This window comes from Bos taurus, chromosome 19 (assembly GCF_002263795.3).
Source record: "Bos taurus isolate L1 Dominette 01449 registration number 42190680 breed Hereford chromosome 19, ARS-UCD2.0, whole genome shotgun sequence".
In the NCBI taxonomy this organism is placed as follows: domain Eukaryota; kingdom Metazoa; phylum Chordata; class Mammalia; order Artiodactyla; family Bovidae; genus Bos; species Bos taurus.
In genome coordinates, this window is record NC_037346.1 from 38,898,107 (window position 1) to 38,921,710 (window position 23,604).

Sequence of the window (23,604 nt, forward strand, 5' to 3'; positions counted from 1 at the left end):
TCACTATCATTCAAAACCAATTAAAGTGAAAGTGAAAAAATTCAAGCATGTACAATTGCAAACTTCATGTTCTTTATCTCTGATTTGTACTAAAAAGGAATAAAAGAGTTGGCTAAAGCTATCATTTGTTCCTTCTAAGATTTATTCAGTCTGACTCCAGTTTACTTTCTTGCCACACAGCAGGTCTTGTAGGATCTCAGTTTCCCAAATGAGTTCTCAGTTACCAGGGGCTGAACCTGGACCACATCAGTAAAAGCCCGAAATCCCAACCACTAGGCTACCAGGGAACTCCCGAAGACTACTTATTTTAAAATGGATCCATTCTGGGAGTTCCCTGGTGGTCTAGTGGTTAGGATTTGGCACTTTCACTGCCATGGCTTTCAATCCCTGGTCAGGAACTGAGAGATCCCACAAGCCATGGTGCTGCCAAAAAAAAAAAAAAAGATCCATTCTGTACAGAAAGCAGAATACAGTTCACAGATACACTCAGAAATCCCAACAAGATAAGGAATTAAAAATGTGACGTTTTATTTTATTGTTAATACCATATATAAGTTCTCTTGAAGAATATGTCATCTGTTTATCTCTATTCTTTTTGCAATTGCTTTTAAGTTTCTTGTAGATAAAGGATACTTCAGACATGCTTTCACACTTACCACTTAAAAATCAATATTAAATAAAAACCTGAAAGACTACACAACGGCCACTTAAGAAACAAAACAAAACAAAACAAAACTTTGACACTGGGGACAGAAAGGTTTCAAATAAATAATAAACTTCCTTAACTAATTTATCTGAAAAGCAAGCAGAACCTGAGAGATAGAGGGGAACTTTCTGCACATTACTTGCAGTTCCACAATAATCAAAGGTATGCAGGTGCCTCTAACATAATTAACATAAATAAATACTTATTTACACATCAGCAAGATTTAAATAGGAAATTCCTTGGTGGTTTAGTGGTTAGGACTCGGTGCTGTCACTGATGTGAGCCTGGGTTTGATCCTTAGTTGGGGAACTAAGATCCAAAAAGCCACACAGCATGACCAAAGAGGGGAAAAAGAAAAAAAGACTCAAATAAACCAAAAATGCTAAATGTTTATAAAGCAGCCACATAATGTAGGTTTGGAACCAGTGCTTAAATGTTAGAATATATATACCTTCAGAGTAAAATTCAATTAAAATAGAAAATTGCAAAATATTGGGAGAGAAAAAAAAAAACATACTTTCCAAAACTGTCTCTGAATTGCTTACAGTTGTCAAAGCACCCAAAACACGATCTGCAGGGAATTCCCTGGCAGTTCAGTGGTCAGGAGTCCAGCTTTCACTGCTGAGGGCCTGAGCTCAATCCCTGGTTGGAGAACTATGATCCCACAAGCCATGTAGCATGGCCAAAATAAAAAAAGTATCAACAGGTAATATATCTGGACTAAAAGGTACGAGAAAGTTTTAGTTTCTACTTGAAATGATCTCACTTTCACCTTTTCAAGGAAGACAGGATAGAAGAGTAGACATCTCATACTCAGTATAGTTAGTATAACACAGGACTTCCCTGTGGTGCTAGTGGTAAAGAATCCACCTGCTAATATGAAAGACCTAAACTAAGAGACAAGGGTTCACTCCCTGGGTCAGGAAGATCTTCTGGAGAAGGGAATGGCAACCCACTCCAGTATTCTTGCCTGGAGAATCCGTGGCCACAGTAGCCTGGTGGGGTATAGTCCGTGGGATCATAAAGAGCTGGACACAACTGAAGTGACTTAGCACATTGGCAGTTCAGTGGTTAAGACCCCATGATTCCAAAGCACAGGGCTCAGGCTTGATACCTGGTCAGGGAACTATGATTCCACATGCCAAGTGACAACAAAGCCCATGAGTTGCAACTAGAAAGCCAATGAGCCACAACTAGAGAGACGGTGTGCCTCAACTATAGAGCCTAAGAATTCTGGGACCTGTGTGCCACAACTAGAGAGGCCTCAATAAAAGATTCCGCATGCCACAACAAAGATCCTGAGGGCCACAAGGAAGACCCGACACAGCCAAAAATAAGAAAAGAGATGTATACCATATTAGCTTAAAAAAAAAGCAAGTTGTGGAGAGGAGATGGGAGGGATGTTCAAGAGGAAGGGGACATATGTATATCTATGGTTAATTCATGTTGGGGTCTGAGAGAAAACAGCAAAATTATGTTAAGCAATTATCCTTCAATTAAAAAATAAATTAAAAAAAAGCAAGTTGTAAAACATTATGCATATATATCATAATCTAACTTCTGTAACTACAGGAAAAAACTTGCATGTATAAAAAAGAATTCACATCAGATTATTAATAAGGGTTACTTCTGAGACTAGTGGGGTAGTACCACCTGGTATAATAAAGTGAGGGAAGAAGACTTTCACATCTCATATTTTCTATTGTTGGATTTTATTACAACAAGCATGTATTTCTTTTGTAATATTAAAAGACAGGCAAAACAATATATTAAACACCATGTCAAGAACACAACCTATAATTGTTCATTTTAAAAATTGTTCCTGTGCAATGTTTTTGAAAGTATTTTACACTTTAATAACAATCTTCAAATCATTAAACCATCATTTTAAAACACTTCCTAATGATCATGTGTGTGTGTGTGTGTGGGTGTGAGCACGCACGCACACCTCAACTCAGTTGTGTCCGACTCTCTGCGACCCCATGGACTGTAGCCTGCCATGCTCCTCTGTCCATGGAATTCTCCAGGCAAGAATATTGGAGTGGGTTTGCCATTTCCTTTTTTGGGGGGGATCTTCCTGACCCAGGGGTCAAACTCACAGCTCTCATGTCTCCTGCACCTTTAGTACTTTAAGTACTTTAGTGCCATTAATACCTTTAGTACTACCTGGAAAGCCCAAATGATCATCTGTATCTGGCCAGTAAACCGCTGAACTTACACAATCAAGTAAAATATCACCTTCTGCTACAGATTTCATAAGTAAATATATTTCACATTTTAAAATGATGAATCTAATTCACTCCAGTATTTTGCTTGGAAAATTCCAAAGACAGAGGAGATTGGCAGGCTATGGTCCATGTGGTCACAAGAGTTGGACACAACTCAGCAACGAAACAACAACAAACAGAGAAGTACAAAGGAAAAAAAACGATGCATCTAGACTTCCACTCTGGCTATTTAGCAGCTTAGCTAGTATTAGAATAACCGTAAATACTGAATTTTTAAAAATAAGTGTTTGAATGTGAGTCACACACAGATCAGCTCTAGATTCACGGGCTCTTTATTCCCTTGTTGGCATTTGCTGACTTCTAAGCAGAACATAGAGGCCAACAGAGAAAGCAGAGTAATAAAGCTTGCAATAATTTCACTAGGCTGAGGAGATAAAACTTGGAATTCAGGACTACCAAAGCAGTCAGTCTTCATATGGCCAGAAAAATGGAATAATAGATAAAGTCTAACATTCTTCATTCAACTTCCCCTCAAGATATTTACTGCCTCCTATATTACAGTAGTTTTATGATGGTAGACAACTAGAAGTTGGATTTCAGGGCCAAGAAAGAAAGGAAAAATCTTAGCAAAAACCTCTAACAGGGCTACAAACTAGAAAGAAGGGCAAATTGGGGGCAGCGGGGGGAGATTCAACAGGACCAAGATGACCTTGCTTAGTGAGAGACTGAAAGCTCTCCCCCTAAGATGAGGAATAAGGATGCCTGATTTTGCCACTTCTATTCAACACAGGACTAGAAGTTCTAGCTAGAGTAACTAGGCAACAAAAATAGATACAAGGCCTTCAATTGGAAAGGAAAAAGTAAAATTATCTGTTTGCAGATGAAATAATCTTGTATGTAGAAAACCCTAAAGGTTATATACATATACACGTTAGAACTAATAAATGAATTCAGTAATGTTGCAGGATAAAAAAATCAATTAAAACAATCAGCTGCATTTCTATACTCTAAGAGTAAACAATCTCAAAAGGAAACTTATAAAACTGTTCCACTTGCAATAGCATCAAAAAATCAAAATACGAAAAAATTTAACCAAAGAGGTGGAAGACTTGTACACAAAAAACTACAAAACCATGTTCAAAGAACTTTAAAAAACACAAAGATAAATGGAAAGACATCCTTTGTTCAAAGATTGTGTGCGTGTGTGGGTATGCATGCGTTCAGTCATGTCTGACTCTTTGCAACCCATAGACTATGGCCCATCAGGCTCCTCTGTCTATGGGATTTTTCAGGCAAGAATACTGGAGTGGGTTGTCACTTCCTTCTCCAGGGATCTTTCTGACTCAGGGATCGAACCCACACCTCCTGCATTAGCAGATGGATTCTTTACCGCTGAGCCACCTGAGAAGCCCCTGTTCGTGGATTACAAGACAATACTGTTAAGATTGCCACAAACCTGTGTGCTGCGCTTAGTCATTAAGTCATGTCCAACTCAGCCCACCAGGCCCTTCTGTCCATGGGGATGCTCGAGGCAATAATACGGGAGTGAACTGTCACGCCCTCCTTAAGGGGATCTTCCAAACCCAGGGATCGAACCAAGGTCTCCCACATTGCAGGCGGATTCTTTACTACCAAAGGAAATCTATGTTGTTGTTCAGTCGCTCGGTCAAGACCAACTCTTTGCAACCCCATGGACTGCCAACACGCCAGGCTTCCCTGTCCTTCACCATCTCCTGGAGCTTGCTCAAACTCATGTACACTAAGTCGGTGATGCCATCCAACCATCTCATCCTCTGTTGTTCCCTTCTTCTGCTTTCAATCTTTCCCAGCAACAGGGAAAGAGTTGCCTCTTCACATCAGATGGCCAAAGTATTACAGATTCAGCTTCAGCATCAGTCCTTCCAATGATAATTCAGGACTGATTTCCTTTAGGACTGACTGGTTGGATCTCCTTGCAGTCCAAGGGACTCTCAAGAAATTTCTCCAATACCACAGTATTGGTAAAAACATCAATTCTTTGGAACTCAGCCTTCTTTATGGTCCAACTCTCACATCCATATATGACTTTTGGAAAAACTATAGCTTTGATTATACGGACCTTTGTTGGCAAAGTAATGTCTCTGCTTTTTAATATGCTGTCTCGGTTGGTCACAGCTTTTCTTCCAAGGAGCAACCATCTTTTAATTTCATGGGCATAGTCCATAAGCAGTGATTTTGGAGCCCAAGAAAACCCTTGTCACTGTTTCCACTGTTTCCTCATCTATTTGCCATGAAGTGATGGGAACGGATCATGATCTTGGTTTTCTTGGCTGTAAGCCAGCCTTTTCTCTCTCCTCTTTCACCTTCATCAAGAGGCTCTTTAGTTCCTCTTCACTTTCTGCCATAAGGGTGGTGTCATCTGCATATCTGAGGTTATTGATATTTCTCCCTGCAATCTTGATTCCAGATTGAGCTTCATTCAGTCCAGCATTTTGCATGATATACTCTGCATATAAGTTAAATAAGCAGGGTAACAATATGCAGCCTTGATGTACTCCTTTCCCAATTTGGAATCAGTCCATTGTTTCATGTCTGGTTCTAACTGTTGTTTCTTGAACCTGCACACAGGTTTCTCAGGAGGCAGGTAAGGAGGCCTGGTATTCCCATCTCTTGAAGAATTTTCCAGTTTGTTGTGATCCACACAGTCAAAGGCTTTGGTGTAGTCAATGAAGCAGAAATAGATCTCTTTCTGGAATTCTCTTGCTTTTTCTGTGATCCAATGGGTGTAGGCAATTTGACCTCTTGTTTCTCTGCTTTTTCTAAATCCAGCTTGTACATCTTGAAGTTCTCCGTTCATGTACTGTTGAAGCCTAGCTTGAAGGATTTTGAGCATTATCTTGCTAGCATGTGAGATGAGTGCAATTGTGTGGTAGTTTGAACATTCTTTGGCATTGCCCTTCTTTGGGACTGGAATGAAAACTGACCTTTTGTAGTCCTGCGGCTACTGCTGAGTTTTCCAAATTTGCTGGCATATTGAGTGCAGCACTTTCACAGCATCATCTCTCAGGTTTTAAATAGTTCAGCTGCAATTCCATCACCTCCACTAGCTTTGTTCGTGGTGATGCTTCCTAAGGCCCACTTGACTTCACACTCCAGGATGTCTGGCTCTACGTAAGTGATCACACCATCGTGGTTATCCGGGTCATTAAGATCTTGTATAGTTCTTCTGTGTATTCTTGCCACCTCTTCTTAATCTCTTCTGCTTCTGTTAGTTCCATATCGTTTCTGTCCTTTATTATGCCCATCTTTGCATGAAATGTTCCCTTGGTATCTCTAATATTTCAACAACCTCTAGTCTTTCCCATTCTATTGTTTTCTTCTATTGCTTTGCATTGTTCACTGAGGAAGGCTTTCTTATCTCTCCTTGCTATTCTCTGGAACTCTGCATTCAGATGGGCATATATTTCCCTTTCTTCTTTGCCTTTTGTTTCTCTTCTTTTCTCAGCTACTTGTAAGGCCTCCTCAGACAATCATTTTGCCTTTTTGCATTTCCTTTTTGTGTGGATTGTTTTGATCACCACCTCCTGTAAAACGTTACAAACCTCTGTCCATATTTATTTAGGCACTCTATCAGATCTAATCCTTTGAATCTATTTGTCCCTTCCATTGTATAAATGTAAGGGACTTAAGTCATAACTGAATAGCCTAGTGGTTTTCCCTACTTTCTTCAATTTAAATCTGAATTTTGCAGTAAGTATACAGTACTAAGTAAGCCTGCTTTTCCCCTCTCCAGACTTTGTACTCCAAGGCCAAATTTGCCTGTAATTCCAGGTAGCTCTTGACTTTCTATTTTTGCATTCTAGTCCCCTATGATGAAAAGGACATTTTTTTGGTGTTCACTCTAGAAGGTTCTGTAGGTCTTCATAGAACAGTTCAATTTCAGCTTTTCAGCATTAGTGGTTGGGACATAGACTTGGATTACTGTGATATTGAATGGTTTGCCTTGGAAACAAACTGAGATAATGCTGTCATTTTTGAGAATGCACCAGAGTACTGCATTTCAGACTCTTTTGTTGACTATGAGGGCTACTCCATTTCTTCTAAGGCATTTTTGCCCACAGTAGTAGATACAATGGTCATCTGAATTAAAATAATCCATTTCCATTCATTTTAGTTCACTGATTCCTAAAATATAGATTAGTGCAATCCCTCTCAAATGCCCAACAGCATTTTTTACAGAAACTTAAAAACCCACCCCAAAATTCATACAGAATCTCGAAGAACCCTAGAGAGCCAAAACAATCTTGAAAAAAGAACAAATTTGGAAGTCTCACATTTCCTGATAATAAAGCTACAAGTCTGACTCTTTGTGACCCCCACAAACTGCAGCCTGCCAGGCTTCTCTGTCCATGGAATTCTCCAGGCAAGAATACTGGAGTGGATTGCCATTCCCTTCTCCAGAGGATCTTCCTGAGGCAGGGATCAAAACCCTGGTCTCCTGCATCACAGGCAGATTCTTTACCATTTGAGCTACAAGGAAGTCCCTAATAAAGCTAGTGTTAATGCCAAAAAGTGTGGTACTGGCATTAAGACAGACATACAGACCAACAGAATAGAATGAAGAGCCCAGAAATAAACTCTTCGACGTGCGGAAACAATTTTCAACAAGAGTGCTGAGACCATTCACTCATTCAATGGGGAAAGTTCAGTTCAGTTGCTCAGTCATGTCTGACTCTTTGCAGCCCCATGAACCACAGCACGCCAGGCCTCCCTGTCCATCACCAACTCCTGGAGTCCACCCAAACCCATGTCCATTGTGTCGGTGATGCCATCCAACCAACTCATCCTCTGTTGTCCCCTTCTCCTCCTGCCCTCAATCTTTCCCAGCATCAGGGTCTTTTCAAGTGAGTCAGTTCTTCGCATCAGGTGGCCAAAGTATTGAAGTTTCAGCTTCAACATCCGTCCTTCCAATGAACACCCAGGACTGGTCTCCTTTAGGATGGACTGGTTGGACCTCGGGGCAGTCTTCAAAAAATAGTATTTGGGAAACCAGATATCCATATGCAAAAGAACGAAGTTAGATCCTTTATACCATATACAAAAATGAATCAAAATGTGGGAATTAATGCTATAAAATGGACCTAAATGTGGAACTAACACTATAAAACTCTTAGAAGAAAATAAAAGAGAAAAGTTTCATGACATTGGATTTGGCAATAATTCCAAAAGCACAGGCAGCAAAAGGAAAAATAGACAAATTAGATATCATCAAAATTTAATGTATATTCTTCATGAATGGTAAACTTTTGTGCATCAAAGGACACAGAGAATTCCAGTGGTTAGGACTGCTGAAAGCCAGGTTCAATCCCTGGTCAGGGAACTAAGATCCCAAAAGCCATGCAGTGGGGCCAAACAAACAACAAAAATACACAATCAACCAAGTGAAAAGCCAACCTACAGAATGAAAGAAAGTATCTGCATAATATATCTGACAAGGGGTTAATATTCAGAGTATATGAAGAACTCCTACACTCTACAACAAACAAACAATCCAATTCAAAATGGCAAAGAACTTAAACAGACATTTCTCCAAGATACACAATTGGCCAATAAGTGAATGAAAAGATACTTAGTATGACTAATCATTAAGGGAATACAAGTCAAAACCACAATGAGTTACCACTTCAGACCTATTAGGATGGTTATTACCAAAAAAAGAAAATAATACATGCTAGCAAGGGTATGGAGTAATTGGAACCCTTGTATACTATCAGTGGGAATGAAAAATGGTACAGCCTGTACAGAAAACAGTATGGTAAAAAAAGTAAAAATAGAATCAGCGTATGATCAAGCCATTCATTTTGGAGTATATATCCAAAAGAATTAAAACAGAGTCTGAAAGAGATATTTATACACTTATGTTCATTTCAGCATTATACACAATAGGTAAAAGTTGGAGACAAACCAAGTGTCTATTGATAAAGTATACAAACTACATTTCCTTTAAAACGAAACACGCCGCAACATGGATGAACCTTAGAGACGTTACTGAAGTTAAGTTGGTCATGAAATGACAAATGCTGGAAGATTCCACTTATATAAAGTACCTAGAGTAGTCAAATTCATAGACAGAAAGTATAATCGTAGTTGCCAGAGGCTGAGGGATAGGGGAAATGGGTGTTATTATTCAATGTGCACTGAGTTTTGGTTTTGCAAGACAGAATCGTGGAGATGGATAGTAGGAATGATTGTTCTACAAGGTAAACATGTACCAATGAACTCTACGTTTATAAATGGTTAAGACGATAAATTTTGTTTTGTGAATTTTACCACAATTTTTTAAAAAAGATGACCTAGCTGTATTCTGTCTGCAGAAGAAAAGAAAATTCCTCTCTAGAACAAGTTAAAATCTGCTGAGAGAAACTAAGGAAGATCTAAATAAAGGGAGAAATGTATGTTCTTCATGAATGGTAAACCTCAATATTGCTCTCCCCAATGGAGTCAATGCAATTCCTATAACAACATCATTAGGCTTTTCTATAGAAATTGACAAGCAGATTTTAAAATGAAAATTAAAGGGACCAAAATAATTTTAAAAAGAACAAGTATGGAGCCCTCACACTACCTGATTTCAAGACTCAAAATACAACAGAAAGAGTCTAGAAATTCAAGGGGGAACAAATAACCTCTATAATAAATATTGCTAAAAAAAAGTAGACACCCATATACCAATAACTAATCAATTAATTAAAAATAGAACCTTTACCCTTATCTCATTACGTAAACAAAATTTTTAACTCAAAATGGATCAAAATATCTAAATGTAAAAGTTAAAGTTATAAAACTTCTAGAAGATAATCATAATGTCCTTGAATTCTGCAACATCTTAAGTAAGTCATTAAAAAAGCCATACACTGTAAAAGAAAAATTCAACAAACTGGAATCCATTGAAATTTAAAACTTATGCTCTTCAAAAAATAAAAAGGCAAATCACAGAACTTTCCTGGTGGAGCGGTGGATAAGAATCCTCCTGCCAATGAAGGGGACATGGGTTCAATCCCTGGTCCGGGAAGATTTCACATGCCGTAGAGCAACTAAGCCACAACTTCTGAAACCTGCACGCTCTAGGGTCTGCAAGCCACAACTAATGAGCCCCTGTGCTGCAACTACTGAAGCCCATGAGCCTAGAGGTTGTGCTCTGCAACAAGAGAAGCCACCACAATGAGAGACCCGTGCACCACAGCTAGAGAGTAGTCCCTGATCTCTGCAACCAGATACAGCTACACATAGCAACAAAGACCTAGTGCAGCCATAAATAAATAAATTAATTTTTTTTTAAAAAAAAAGGCAAGCCACAGACTGGGAGAGTATGCAAAACATATATCCACCAAAGACTTAAACATGGAATATATGAAAACTCTTAAAATTCACTTAGAAGATAAACAACTTCCTCCAGTTGGCAAAAGGTATGAACAGACACTTCATCAAGGGAAGATAATACAAATGGCAAATAAGGACTTTACATCAATAGCCATTAGGGAAATATTAATTAAAACCACAATAAGACACTACTACACAACCACTGGAATAGCTAAAATTGAAAAGATGAAATATAACAAATGTTAGTAAGGATATGGAGCAACTGGAACTCTCACACAGTTGATGGGAATATAAAATGGTACAGAGATTTTAGAAAACTGGCAGTTTCTTTTAAAATTCTCCATTTACCATATGATGCAGCCATTTTATTTACAGGTATTTACCCAAGAGCAATGAAAGCATATGTCCACAAACGGCACAGATTGCTTTTACATCTTAAAAATAACAACCTTTTATGTTGGAAATAAAATCACCAAGAGGATTTCTGATATCTGGTCACACATGTAAACATCTTAGAAGCTGACATCCCATCCTAAGACCACAAGTAAAAAGCTGGGAACTGGAGATCACCAATTCTCCTCAGATCCACCAGAGAAGTGAGGACAAATAGTAAACCACTGCTGAAAAATTGGAGACAGGCAGAAAATCACAACTTATCAGTGCAGAAACCCAAAAGAAGAAATCACCTCTGGCAACCAGTGCTGGGGGAGGAAAACCTGAACTGTAACTGAGGAAGTGCTGGAAGCTCAGTGTGAAAAGGTTTGAGAGTTTAAAATTCCAGGAAGACCTCGTCATAGGGGGACCTTCACGCTTTTGTGAGTCTTACCTCTAGGAGCTATACAAGGTCCTAAAAGTGAATATCAGGGAAAAATCCCCTCAAGCTTTTGGCAAGGGGAGGGGAAAAGAAACCATTCTGAAATATGCTGGCATACTCTGGTTCTTCTTAACAAAACCTGCTCTCAGGAGAAACTGTTTTATCCAGAACTTAACCTGCTAGGGTTTTATCAGAGCCTAACCTAAGGGAAATGCCTAACTCCAGCCCTTCCAGTCATCCTGTCCCACCTAAGGGGGTAAGAAAACTTGAGAAGCACCAGTGAAGCTCTGCCCGGGAGTACTAGCTCACCAAAAGAGTAAGATTTAATCATAGGACTAAAGAATGTTTCTCCTCTGCTCTTACCTCATCACTGCATTATTAAAGGTCTATTTATCACAGTTCCTTTTACCCAGGACGTCATGTCTACCTTTCAACAAAAAATTGCAAGGGATACTAAAAGGCAGAAAACACTATTTAAAGAGACTGAACAAGAATCAAAACCAGAATCAGATATGGGAGGATATGGCACAAATGTTAGAATTATCAGATCAGTAACCTTTCTAAAAACTGAAGCTCCAACACTTTGACTACCTGATGCAAAGAGCCTGCTCACTGAAAAAGACCCTGACGCTGGGAAAGATTGAATGCAGGAGGAGAAGAGGGCGACAAAGGATGAGATGGTTGGAAGATATCACCGACTCAATGGACACGAATTTGAACAAACTCTGGGAGAGAGTAAAGGACAGGGAAGCCTGTTATGCTGCAGTCCAGGGGGTTGCAAGGAGTCGAACACAACTTAGCAACTGAACAACAACAATAACATCTAATGATGGATAACACAAGCAGGGAGATGGAAGTTCTAAAGAAATAGAAATGCTAGAGATCAAAAACACTAACAGAAATAATGTCTTTGGTGGGCTCACAATTAGACACAGCTGAGAAAGGAATCTCTGAGCTTGAGGATATGACACTAGAAACTTCCAAAACTGAGAAGACAAAAAATAAGAAAAAAGCAAAAACAAAACAGAACAAAATATCCAAGAACTGTGAAAAAAGTACAAAAGGCATTGCTGCTGCTGCTAAGTCGCTTCAGTCGTGTTAGACTCTGTGCGACTCCATAGACGGCAGCCAACCAGGCTCCCCCGTCCCTGGGATTCTCCAGGCAAGAACACTGGAGTGGGTTGCCATTTCCTTCTCCAATGCATGAAACTGAAAAGTCAAAATGAAGTCGCTCAGTCGTGTCCGACTCTTTGTGATCCCATGGGCCACAGCCTACCAGGCTCCTCCATCCATGGGATTTTCTAGGCAAGAGTACTGGAGTGGGGTGCCATTGACAAAAGGCATTAAGTACATACAAAAGGAATACCAGAAAGACAAGAAGAAACAGAAGCAGGGGCTTCCCTGGTGGTCCAATGGTTAAGAATCTACCTTCCAATGCAGGAGACATGGGTTTGAGCCCTGGTTGGAAAAGGGGCAACTAAGCTCGAGCACCACAACAAAGAGCCCTTATGCTGTAAGGAAAGATCCTGTGTGCTACAACTAAGACCTGATGCAGCCAAATAAATAAGTATTTTTTAAAAAAGAAAGAAACAGTATTTACAGCAATAAAGAGTAATAATTTCTCTAAATTAATGTCAGAAACCAAACCACAGATCCAGGAAACAGAAAAGATAGAGAGAATAATGGGGAGGTGGCAGGGGGTGGAAAGAAGAGGGGGGAAAAAAAAAACCAACTACACTTAGCCATATCAGAGTCAAAATTTAGAAAATAAAAGCTAGAGAAAAAAAAAATCTTAAAAGATGCTAGAGGGAAAAAATACCTTAAGTATAGAGAACCAAAGATAAGAATTACATTCGACTTCTCAGAAATTATACTAGCAAGAAAAGAATAGAATGAAGTATTTAAAGTGTTGAGAAAGAAAAACTACTAACCTAAAATCCTGTACCTTTCAAAATCGTCCTTCAAACTGTAGGAAAATCTTTTCAATCTTTTCGTGAATCTAAACTGCTCTTAAAAAAAAAGTCTTTTTAAGTGAAAAGAAATAGACTTTTTCAAACAAAAATTGAGGGAATCTGTTGCCAGTACACGTACTTTCCAAGAAATGTTAAAAGTTCTTTAAAGAGAAGGAGAATTATGTAAGCCAAAAACTCAGATTTACGTAAGAAAGGAAGAGCATCAAAGAATGAATAAATAAGAGTAAAATAAAAATGTTTCTCTTATTCCTAATTCATCTAAAAGATAATCATTTGTTCAAAATACTAATAGCAGCAATGTATTTGACTATGTTGGCTTCTGTGTGGAAGCGTATGCGTAAGTGAAATGAATGACATCAATGATACAAGGAATGGGAAAGAAGAATTAGGAGTATATTATTATAAGGTACTCACATTACCTGTGAAATATTATCTTTTTATTTGAAAGTGGACTAGATTAGAAGTAAATGTGTACTGCAAACTCTAAGGCAATCACTAAAAAAATTTTTTTAAGTATAACTGATATGCTAAAAAAAGGAGAGAAAGTGGCATCATACAAAATGTTCAATTCAAACCATAAAAAAGGCAGGACTTCTGTAGTGGTCAATGGTTAAGAATCCACCGGCCAGTGCAAGGGACATGGGCTTGATCCATTTTCTACAATCTCTTACAGAAGACAGAGGCAGAGGGAATATTTCCAAACTCATTCTATGAGACTAGTCATTACCTCACTATCAAAACCAGACAAAGACATTACAAGAATATTATAGACCAATATCTCTTAGAGACACAGATGCAAAAATTCTCAACAAAATATTAGTGAATAAAATCCAACAATGTATATGTATATGTATGGCTGTATCCTTTCACTGTTCACCTGAAACTACCATTATATTGTTAATCAGCTATACTCCAATACTAAATAAAAAGTTTAAATTTGAAAAAAAAAATTATAAAAATAATTATGTACCATGACCAAGTGGAATTTAACCTAGTATGCAAGGCTGTTTCAATGTTTAAAAATCAATTAATGTACTCCATCACAGTTAGGCTAAAGAAAAACCACATAACCAAATGAATAGATGCACAAAAAACATTTGACAAAATACAACGCTCTTTCATAATAAAAACAATCAACAAACTAGAAATGAAGATGAACATCTTTAACTTGATAAGGAATATCTACAAACACCATACAGCTAACATACTTAATGAGAAACTCTGAGTTTTCCAGCTAAGATGAAGAACGAGCAAGGATGGCTCCTCTCACCTCTGCTTTTCAAAATCATACTGGAAGTTCTAGCTAATACAATTAAGACAAGAAAAGGAAAAAGTATACATACTGGAAAGGTAGAAATAAAATTATCTTTGTTCACAAATTATATGGTCATATAGAAAATTCAAAGGAATCAACAAAAAACACTTGCAACTAATAAGCCATTAAAGCAAGGATGCAGGATACAAGGTTAACACACTAAAGTCAACTGCTTTCCCATATACCAGCAATGAATAAGTAGTACCTGAAATTTTTAAAAAAGTATAATTTACATTATCACCCCACAAAATGAAATACTTAGGTATAAATCTAACAAACTATGTATAAGATTCATACAAAGAAAACTACAAAACTCTGATGAAAGACACTAAAGGAGTAAAAGAAGAAAAAGATATTCCATGTTCATGGATAAGAAGACCCAATATTGTCAAGCTATCTGTTCTTCCCAACCTGAACTACAGACTCAATACCAATTCCAATCAAAATCCTAGAAAGTTATTTTGTGGATATTTTTAAATTGACTCTAGAGTTTATATGGAGAAGCAAACAATCTAGAATGTCCAACTCAATACAGAAGGAGAAGAACAAAGTCAGAGGACTGACACTACCCAACTTCATTCAAGACTTAAAAATAATAAAGATGATGTGGCATTGGAGAAGTAAGAGAAAAACAGATAAATGAAAAAGAACAGACAGCCTAGAAACAGACCCACATAAATACAGTCAACTGATCTTGAAAGGGGAGCAAAAGTAATACAATGGATGTATCTTTTCAATATATGGTGTTGGAAACTGAACACCCAAATGCAAAAATAATAATAATCCAGGCAGATCTTACCTGTTTTACAAAAATTTACTCAAAATAGATTACAGTCCTAAGAAAACTCTTAAAGAGATGGGAATGCCAGACCACCTTACCTACCTCCTGAGAAACCTGTATGCAGGTCAAGAAGCAACAGCTAGAACCAGAAATGGAACAACAGACTGGTTCCAAATTGGGAAAGGAGTACGTCAAGGCTGTGTATTGTCACCCTGCTTATTTAACTTATATGCAGAGTTCATAACGCGAAATGCCGGGCTGGATGAAGCACAAGCTGGAATCAAGATTGCTGGGAGAAATATCAGTAACCTCAGATATGCAGATGACACCACCCTTATGGCAGAAAGCAAAGAGGAACTAAAGAGTTTCTTGATGAAGGTGAAAGAGGAGAGTGAAAAAAGCTGGCTTATAACTCAACACTCAAAAAACTAAGATCATAGCATCCGGTCCCATCACTACATGGCAAATAGAAGGGACAACAATGGAAAAAGTGACAGACTTTATTTTCTTGGGCTTCAAAATCATTGCAGATGATGACTGCAGCCATGAAATTAAAAGATGCTTGCTCCTTGGAAGAAAAGATATGACAAACCTAGACAATGTATTAAAAAGCAGAGATATTACTTTGCCGACAAAATCCGTCTAGTCAAAGCTATGGTTTTTCCAGTAGTTATGTATGGATGTGAGTGTGGGACCATAAAGAAGGCTGAACACTGAAGAATCGATGCTTTTGAACTGTGGTGTAATCCTAAAGGAAATGAGTCCTAAATATTCATTAGAAGGACTGATGCTGAAGCTGAAGTTCCAATACTTTGGCCACTTGATGAGAAAAGCTGACTCATTAGAAAAGACCCTGATACTGGGAAAGACTGAAGGCAGGAGCAGAAAGGAATGACAGATGACGAGATGGTTGGATGGCATCCCTGACTCAATGGACATGAGTTTGAGCAAGCTCCAGATGGTGAAGGACAGGGAAGCCTGGCGTGCTGCAGTCCATGGAGTAGCAAAGAGCTGGACATAACTGAGGGAGGGACTGATCAATGACCAAAGTGTAAAATACAAAGCTATAAAATTCTTGGAAGATAACATACAAGAAAATTTAATTGACCTTGGGTATGGTGAAGACATTTCACATACAACACCACCAAAGACACAATCCATGAAAGAAGTAAATAACCTGGACTTCATTAAAATTAAAAGCTTCAGGAACTTTCCTGGTGGTCCAGTGGTTAAGAATCTCCCTTCCAATGTACGGGACACGGGTCTGATCCTCAGTCCAGGAACTAAGATCCCACGTGCTGCAGGGCAACTAAGCCTGTGCACCGCAACTACAGAGCCTGCACTCTAGAGCCTGTGCACCACAAACCAGCTAGAGAAGCCTGCATGCTGCAACAAAGAACGTGTGCACCACAAATAAGACCCTATGGAGTCAAATAAATGTACAAACAATCCTTAAAACTCAACAATAAGAAAAAGAACAATCCAGCTAATATTGTTCTATTGTTCTTTTTCCAACTAATATTGTGCCAGGCTTTCCAGGTGGCTCAGTAGTAAAGAATCCGCCTGCCAATGCAGGAGACGGAAGAGACACAGAATTCGATCCCTGGGTTGGAAAGATCGCCTGGAAAAGGAAATGGCAACCCACTCCAGTGTTCTTGCCTGGAAAATTCCATGGACAGAGGAGCCTGGCAGGCTATAGTCCATGGGGTTGCAAAGAGTCAGACAAGACTGAGCACGCATGAATGCAACTAATGTTGTGCAAAAGACCTGAACATACCCACCAAAGAAGATATTTTGATGGCAAGAAATCATTACGGTCCTATAAATTAAAATAATGCCACACCACTACACATCTATAGAATAGCTAAAATCCAAAACACAACAACAAATGCTGGGGAGTATGAGGAGCAACAGGAACTCTAATTTATTGCTGGTTGGAATCCAAAATGATAAGAGTCCTTTGGAGGACATTTTGGCAATTTCTGACAAAACTAAACACACTCTTATCATAGGATCCAGCAATCATGCTCCTTTGTATCTAGTGAAAGGAGTTCAAATCTTATGTCCTCTACAGAAAGAACCCTTATTCATAACTGTCAAAACTTGGAAGCAACCAAGAAGACCTTCAGCAGGTGAATGGATAAATAAACTTATGTAGAGACAAGGGAACAGTACTCAGAGATAAAAAGAAAGGCGCTACCAAACAATGAAAAGACATGGAAAAATGCTTATTACTATATGAAAAAAGCCAACCTGAAAAGGCAACATACTGTGTGACTCCAACTAATGACAAACTGGCAAAGACAAAACTATGGCAAAAAGATTAGTGGTTGCCAGGGAGAAAGATAAGTAAATAGGCAGAGCACAGGAAGATTTTTAGAGTAGTGAAAAGATTCTGTACAATACTATAATGGCAGTGGCAGATACACGTCATTACATATTTGTCAAAACCCATGGAATGTGTAACAGCAAGAGTGAACTCTAAACTATGGACTTTAGGTGAGAATGACATCAATGTAGGCTCATTTACTGTAACAAATGTACCACTCTGGTTTGGGATGTTGATAGTGGGAGAGGCTGTACGTATGGGTACGAGAGAAATCTCTGTACTTCCTCATCAATTTTGCACTAAATTTAAAACTCTAAAAACTAAAGCTTTTTAATTTAAAAAATAAAATCAACATTTAATTCTGAAAACAAGCTGCCCTGATAGTTACCAGAGAACCAGGAAAATATTTGGTTCCTTAATGTAGCCTGGACACTATGGCAAGCTTATGCAATAATTTATCTATTCTTCAGAACAGTAACAGCACATAATAGACTTTATGTTCAAAATTTCCAAAACTTGGGAGCTCCCTGGCTATCCAGTGGCTAGGGTTTGGCACTTTCACTGCCACGAGCCCAGGTTCAATCCTGGTTTGGAAAATAAGATCCCATAAGTAGAGTGGTGCAGTCCAGAAAAAACAATAGCAAATAAACAAGTGGTGGTGGTTTAGTCGCTAAGTCAGGTCCGACTCTTGTGACCCCATGGACAGTCTCCTCTGCCCATGGGATTCTCCAGGCAAGAATACTGGAATAGGTTGTCATTTCCTTCTCCAGGGGATCTTCCCAACCCAGGAACTGAACCCAGGCCTCCTGCACTGCAGGCAGATTCTTTACCAACTGAGCTATAACTGAAGTCCCCAAATAAAAAAAAGACAAAATAAAAACAAGTTCTCAAAAATAATGCCATTTTAGTGTTCAAAAACTCTAAAAGCTACCTAAAAAAAGATGTTATGTTACATTTTGAATTTTTAAAAAATACATACCATGGAACTCATATCGCAAACTAAAACTATTTGCTTAACATATTTAATAGTAATAGCATATTATACATAATTTGTAACAGTTTCAATTAAGAACCAAGAAGAATCTAATAAGGGATTTTCCTCTTTTTAATGATACATCTATGCTCAAGTCTTATCTTCATGTCCAAGTGATAAAGAATATGCACAACACACCAGAGTTCCCTGAAATCCCTCTTCAGAGGTTGCAAAATCAACAGCATTCTGACCCACAAAAATGTTCTGTTTGGCCAGAAAAGTTGTTTAAAATGTTAATATATTTATGTGAGATACAGACTCTTCGGTTCAGCCTCTGCCCCGATTTCTTATCTTCCTACATCCAGCCCAATTCATTCAAGTTTGTTGAATGAATTGGTTTTAGGCCCTACCCTATATTGTGATTAGTATAACTAAAGTTATATTCAGATTTCTTTAAAAATTTTCATATGAATAGTGGTATCATATTTTAGTACATTTGTACTGGAAAAGGTACCTTCCCTTCTTTCACTCTTCCCGATTTGAGAGCTAGCACTTAATTAGTCACATATGTATTTTCAGAACAATGCCATAAACAATTCTATCACAAAGAGAAAGTGGTATATTAATGTTTTTACTAACCCACACATAATTGTATGGAAGAATAAAGGTTACTAATAATTGTATAAAAGCTTATAATCAAATGCGAGGAACCTTCTTGTTTTTGAATAGTTTTACTCAAAATTAATATTTGGCAATATTTCTGTTTGTTTTATCCTTTCATGAAATACACGTGCACATATGCGTCATACTGAAATACACAATTCTACTTCAAGAATAAATGTGTTAAAATTTACATGCTTTATATGGCTAAACCAAAGTGATGCTGGTGGATCTGAAACTATATAATAGAACTTTGCGTGATATGTAACCAACGGAAAAGCTTTTTCTTACATAGCTAATTCTACAAACACATACCTGACAGAGTATACTAAGGGAAAAGTTGGTACAAAACTTTCAAGTGATCATTCTCTATGTGATTATGCCCAAGCATCAACTATTAATGATAAATTAAAAGACTATTTACCTGTCAGGACCTGAGTTCAGGCACTCAAAAGTTTCGTATTTCTCTTGCAGAAGCTGATGACAATACTAATCCCTGCACTGTGTAGGGAGGTGCATTCCTTGCACTGGCTTAAGTGCTAATGATTTCACCAACCCTTGAAGTGCAGAACAGTAAAAAAACAGTTTTCAGCCGTTTTTCTTACTGATTTCTCATTTTAAAAATTACAAAGTAAGATTTCAAATAGGTTTTAAAATAAATTATTTCTGTTTAAAAGGCAGTGCCTTAGTTTAAAAAGACATGCCAATAGATCTATCTGGATTACTGCACATATCACAAGATGGCCTTTTTCATCAATTAAAAATTTACACACAGAAGCAACAATTTCATGCCTTCAAATAATTTTCTGATTTTACCTTAAAGCACCAAGATTTTGGCTACAGATACGTAAAGCCGTCTTCCAGAAGGCAATCATAAATATTAATAGGTACTGGATAAGATTAGCTGGGTTAAAAAATCCTATCTCTCCTATTGACTCATTTATTACCCTGCCACCGGCTTACAGCCCTGGAAGAAGCTGATAGTCAAGTTCATAACTACTAGTTTCTAAAGAAACAGTGCTATAGTCTCCCAATAAGATAAAAATCAAGAAATACTTCCATATCTAAGGGCAAAATTAAGCTTTGTATATATCTGGAAGGCCAAATCTGTTTCTGTCTCCTTAAAGTATCAAATTAATGTAACTTCCTATTCTGTTATACTCTAAAATTAAGTGGGTTTACACATGACTACTGCTATGAGTTGAGAAATGTACCTTAGCTAGTTCTGAAGAAAATATTTTATGTATCTAAAAACATTTAATGTTTTATATGAATCTCTCTCCAAATCCTATTGCCTATCAATTTTCCTTAAGAATACTAACACTGCTTCCTTAAGATTCAGATCTTTATGCACTTGGCACATTGAGTTACACATATTCAAACATTTAAATTCTCTGAATTCTTTTCCTGCCACTTTAGTAGAGGAGGATAAAAACAAACCTGAGCTGAAACTAGGCCAACTGGAGGATACACATTTATGTTGCTAGTTCTATCTAGCTAAACTTAACAACATTTTGAAACCCTGCATTGAATTTAAACGCTCTCTACCTACAACAAAGAAAGCTTGCCTTGATATGCTTACCTAAGGTGCTTCCATTTTTCCTCCGTTAAAGAAATTAAATAATCTCTTTCATTTACCAAAGATTTTTTTTTAAGTTGGCACTCAAACAAAGTCCATTTGAAGGATCTGTTCCTCTAACTTAAAATGGCAGCAGTTGACCTCATTTACAATCAACTGAACTTAAGTACTTCTTGGCAATAATATGCTCAACTGATACGTATCTTATCTTTCTATAGACAAGATAATTTAAGAAAAATTGAGGAGACACATATAGCCAGGCCTTAAAATGTTACTTGTATGCTTATTTTCAGTATACTATGAAAAAGGGAAATAGCAATACAGAATGTAAATCAAAAGGTCAAATTTCTAACAATGTATAACGAAAGAGAAGATTTTCTAAGAGGCAAAGTCTGAGTAGCAAAGACTAACCAATAAGCCATTTTAACAGGGAATGTCAAGTCAAAAGTAAAGCGCAATCCAGATCCAAAACTGATATACTTGTGAGTTCATGACAAACTTGGTAACTTTTTCAAAAGCAGTTTATGTGGAATAAGAATTCAGGCAGAAATGGATTATTCAGTTTAATTCTTATTGTAATTACAAGATCTAAAATATTTCTTTGTTAAAGATGCTGAGTTCCCACACATTCTATGCTATGTTTCTTTTCAACATTTTCTTCCTCTATAACTAACTCCATCATTTAGTTTCTAACCTTCACATTAGATCTCATAAAGCAAATATTTTCTCCCAATTATGAGTAACACTATCTCAATTTTAATCTATTAAGAGAATTAAAAAAAACACTTTAAGAAACTCACGTATAAACTAGTCTGCTCGAGAAACTTTTCATGTTCAAAGTATTTAATTTTTCAAAATAACTCTTCAGATCTAGGTGAATGGTATTATATTTATTTTACACTCATGAAAATGTGATCTGCCTAGGGTCACAAAATAACTTAATGTTTGAAGTAGAAATAAAATTGTGACATTTTCTTTATTTCATATTATTCAAATATCTCCTATAACCATCTAAAGAATTTTCCTATTTTGAAGATAACAAACATTGATATCTTAATCTGAAGTGTATGTATTAAACACACACACACACACCAAAGCACACACAAAAGTACATATTATACACAAACATGGAGACAGCAAACTAAAAAGGAAAACAGCGCTTACCTTCATCTCCTTCTGGTACATATGAAGCTGTAATAATGTCAATATCAGCACAATTCATCACAATCTGATTGGTTGCCTGCCTCACCTAAGATGGCAAAAAAAAAAAGTCAGCAGTGTCAGAAATAGCCTAGATTATTAATATGTACATCTTCATCTTGGCCTAATATATGTCATAGGCAATTTTTTAAAAAATCCAGACATGACTAAAACCTAAACTAAGTATTTATGCAACAATGGTAGAAATAAATGACTAGTTCTAAATATCCAAAGCAATTCACATTTTTGTGGTAATATTCAAAGCAATAACAAATACTTAGGTATTTCACAGAATTCAAGTATCTGACCAACGAGCTAAATAAAAGCCTTTTTTCCCCCCACTTAAACCTTGATTTAAAACAACTTAAATTTTTTAATTTCAAAAAAATTTTAATTAGGAAACCTTTCTTACATGTTGCAAATAATTATGTATCTCAACCTGCATATCATACCCATCATGAGTGTACGCTCTTTTTGTAAAAATAGAGGAAGAAATCTGGTATCGTAAACTATGTCAAAACTTCATAAAACACTCTTTAAATTTTTTATTTTCCCAAAGAAACATCTTGAATGTAACAGACACTAATGACTCACCACCAAGATTAAATAAACTTTTACAGCTTTGTCTTATTTGACTTAGATCCAAAAAAGTAAAATATAGGTACAAAGAATGCCCCTTCCTCTCTTCCTCATTCCTTAGAGATAACCACTATCCTAAGCTAATGTATATCTTTCTCATATATGTTTAGTACTTTTGTTAGTTATATAAAGAACAGCAATGTTTTTAATCTTATACAAATGATATCAAAGTGTGTATAACCTTTGCACTTATTCCATTGTTGTTTAAACGAGAATTTTTCTGATCGCTAGTAACATTAGTTATCTCTTTTGTTTCTTCTTTCTCTCTCTCTCTCTCCCCAACTTCTACAACCACCCCCCCCACCTCCCTTCTTCCCTCCCTCCCTCTCTCATTTTCTTTCTTTTTTGGCCCTTAAGTTTTTCCTCTGCAACTTATTCATAACCCCTGCTCATTTTCCAATTTGGTTGTAACCTTGTTTTTATATAATTGTTCAAATTCATTTTCAGACATTTCAACAGTCTAAATCTAAAATAACAAAAACACAGATGTCCTAAATCACAAACAAATGCCCACAGAGGCCAATGAAACAGGTGAGTACAGTAGGCCAGGTGAAGGCTATGCATAAAGGAAAGCTATGTGCAAAGGAAGGAGGAAGTAATTTCCTGGAGCCAACCAATTATTGGTAAATACGGGGGAAAAAAAACAAACAATGTTGACAGATCTTTCCATTTTAAAAAGCCACAAATACAAATTTTACGTGCAATCTCCCAACTTTTAACTAATGACAATTAATTCAGATTCTTTAAAAACACTGTGTAGATCAAACAAAACCAACTGTAGCCAACAGTGCCTTGAGGTCACTGAACAGACCACAACACTAAGTAAAGAAACAGAGTAATATAAAATCTGTATGAAAAACCTACCTAAGAGTAATTATTTTATTAGGAACCAATACATACATATGATTAATATTAAATTAAAATTACCTGGCCTAAATTATAGACAGTATGTTATTAAACTTATAACAGATTGTCAAAGTCTCTAACATATAAAGAGAAACTATTTTGGCTTATAAAAAACAAAATCTTCTCATAAATCTTCCTGTTT

At 37.1% G+C, this 23,604-nt stretch overlaps 1 protein-coding gene across 5 annotated transcripts in view; it reads right to left on the bottom strand.

Annotated features, from left to right (window-relative positions):
• Positions 1-23,604, bottom strand: part of NPEPPS (aminopeptidase puromycin sensitive) — a 109,999-nt gene that overhangs the window by 74,210 nt on the left and 12,185 nt on the right. For 4 of the 5 annotated variants that reach the window (XM_059878123.1, XM_059878125.1, NM_001193159.3 and 1 more), the window contains one exon: positions 21,882-21,966. In XM_059878123.1, the coding sequence (XP_059734106.1) occupies positions 21,882-21,966 (85 nt within the window). Of the gene's footprint in view, positions 1-19,562; positions 19,696-21,881; positions 21,969-23,604 lie in introns of those variants that run through there. The other variant, XM_059878124.1, reaches the window with a different exon arrangement.